This window comes from Grammomys surdaster, unplaced genomic scaffold (genome assembly GCF_004785775.1).
Source record: "Grammomys surdaster isolate TR1022 unplaced genomic scaffold, NIH_TR_1.0 125934, whole genome shotgun sequence".
Lineage (NCBI taxonomy): Eukaryota > Metazoa > Chordata > Mammalia > Rodentia > Muridae > Grammomys > Grammomys surdaster.
Genome location: NW_021620757.1, coordinates 1,956,444 through 1,958,174, shown reverse-complemented (window position 1 = coordinate 1,958,174; position 1,731 = coordinate 1,956,444). Strand labels below are relative to the sequence as shown.

At 43.1% G+C, this 1,731-nt stretch overlaps 1 protein-coding gene across 3 annotated transcripts in view; it reads left to right on the top strand.

The window, feature by feature from the left end:
* Nucleotides 1–1,731, top strand: part of Cnmd (chondromodulin) — a 25,137-nt gene extending 23,406 nt beyond the window's left edge. Inside the window, exon 7 of one of the 3 annotated variants that reach the window (XM_028752721.1) lies at nucleotides 1,227–1,731. In XM_028752721.1, the coding sequence (XP_028608554.1) occupies nucleotides 1,227–1,442 (216 nt within the window). In that variant the 3' untranslated portion in view covers nucleotides 1,443–1,731. The remainder of the gene's footprint in view (nucleotides 1–1,226) is intronic. The other 2 variants (XM_028752720.1, XM_028752722.1) reach the window with 2 other exon arrangements.

The following is a 1,731-nucleotide window of genomic DNA, read 5'->3' as shown; positions in this document are numbered from 1 at the left end:
AGTGCAGGTGGTAGTGCAGGTGGCAGTGCAGGTGGCAGTGCAGGTGGCAGTACAGGTGGCCGTGCAGGTGGCCGTGCAGGTGGCAATGCAGTGTAGGTAGGTATTAACCACTCAGTCCTTTTAGAAGTACTTTTCCTACTTATGACTGAAATGTCATGATGCCTTCAATCTTCCTTACATTCGTATCAGAACCCTCTTTACAGTACTTCAGAAAAACAAGTAAACTTGACAACAGGTTAACAGCTATCAAAATAAGCCAGTGTTCCGATGCTCCATAAAGGTTTTCCCACTTTTAAGAACATTTTGACTTTCCTCAAATTGACTAGACTTTAAAAAAAAAGAAGAAGAAGAACAACCAATTCACAGGGCAGAACTCGGTGCCTCCAGGACAGGTGTTGAGATTAGATAGAGAACTTAAAACTAGGGATCTTACTGAGTGTGGCGCTCATAACTATAGTCTCAACATTCAAGAGGCTGAAGCAAGGACTGCTCTAAGATCAAGGCCAACTTGGGCTATTACTGAGTTCAGGCTAACCTGTGCTAGTGTGAGACCCTGTATCATCCTACCAATGCTCCGAAGTAAATCAGAACAAGGGCTTCTTGCCAGTACAATTAACGCATATTTAAAAGCATGCAGAAACCTGACCTGTAGGTTGTTGAAAAGATAAACCAGATATAAAATCCAGCAGAGGGCAGTACTGTGATCTGTCTAGCAACAACAGTGGGGTCTCCCTTCATTGATAGGATGGTGTTTAGGAACACCTAAGGCTCTTCCTCCCTATGTTCTGATGCTGATATACAGGCAGGGGAGAGCAAATGACTCAGCAGTGCTCTGGGAACAGAGGAGCTGGAACAGGACCTAGCCTGGCCCCAGATCAGTGAGTCTAAAGGAAGATTATCAGTGGCCATTGCCTGAAACTTACAAGGAACAGTTAGAATGCTCCTTTTGATCCTAAAGCTTCTTTTTTATGTTATTTAAGACAAAATGGGTCACTACTGAGTGATAACCGTGGCCCAGGCATGGAGGAACTTGAGGGAATCATTAAAACACCACACAACGTTCTGCTGGTGACAGGTTAAATAGGCAAAGTTTCCAAAGGTTTGAAAACTTGTAAAAACTGATCTTGCTGATTTCTTGAAGCAGTGAACTCAGAATCTTATTTTAAAATAATATGCATATGACACCCTCAGTAGAGGGAAGAAAATAATTGTCTTTCCTATCACAGCAGCAGGAAGGAGAAAGCATGACATTTGACCCTAGACTGGATCACGAAGGAATCTGCTGTATAGAATGCAGGCGGAGCTACACCCACTGCCAGAAGATCTGCGAGCCACTGGGAGGCTACTATCCATGGCCTTATCATTACCAAGGATGTCGCTCAGCCTGCAGAGTTGTCATGCCATGCAGCTGGTGGGTTGCCCGCATCTTGGGCATGGTGTAAATCCAGTTCATCTATCAGGACTGCCAAGCAAGAATTAACATGAGAGTTGAGAACCAAAGAAGCATAGAGCATGTTCATGCCAAGGGACCACAAAGTATTTTATACTCAACCTGAATAATGTTATTCTAAATGCTGCCACAGAACCCCTGTTGTGCACCACTGTGTGCAAATGTACTGAAAGGGTAGTTTGAGTCTACAATTACTATCCCTTTACTGTTTGCTTTACCAATAAAGCCTATTGCAAGCCTTTAAAAGCTACTTTTGAAATAAATATGAAAAGTTATTTACA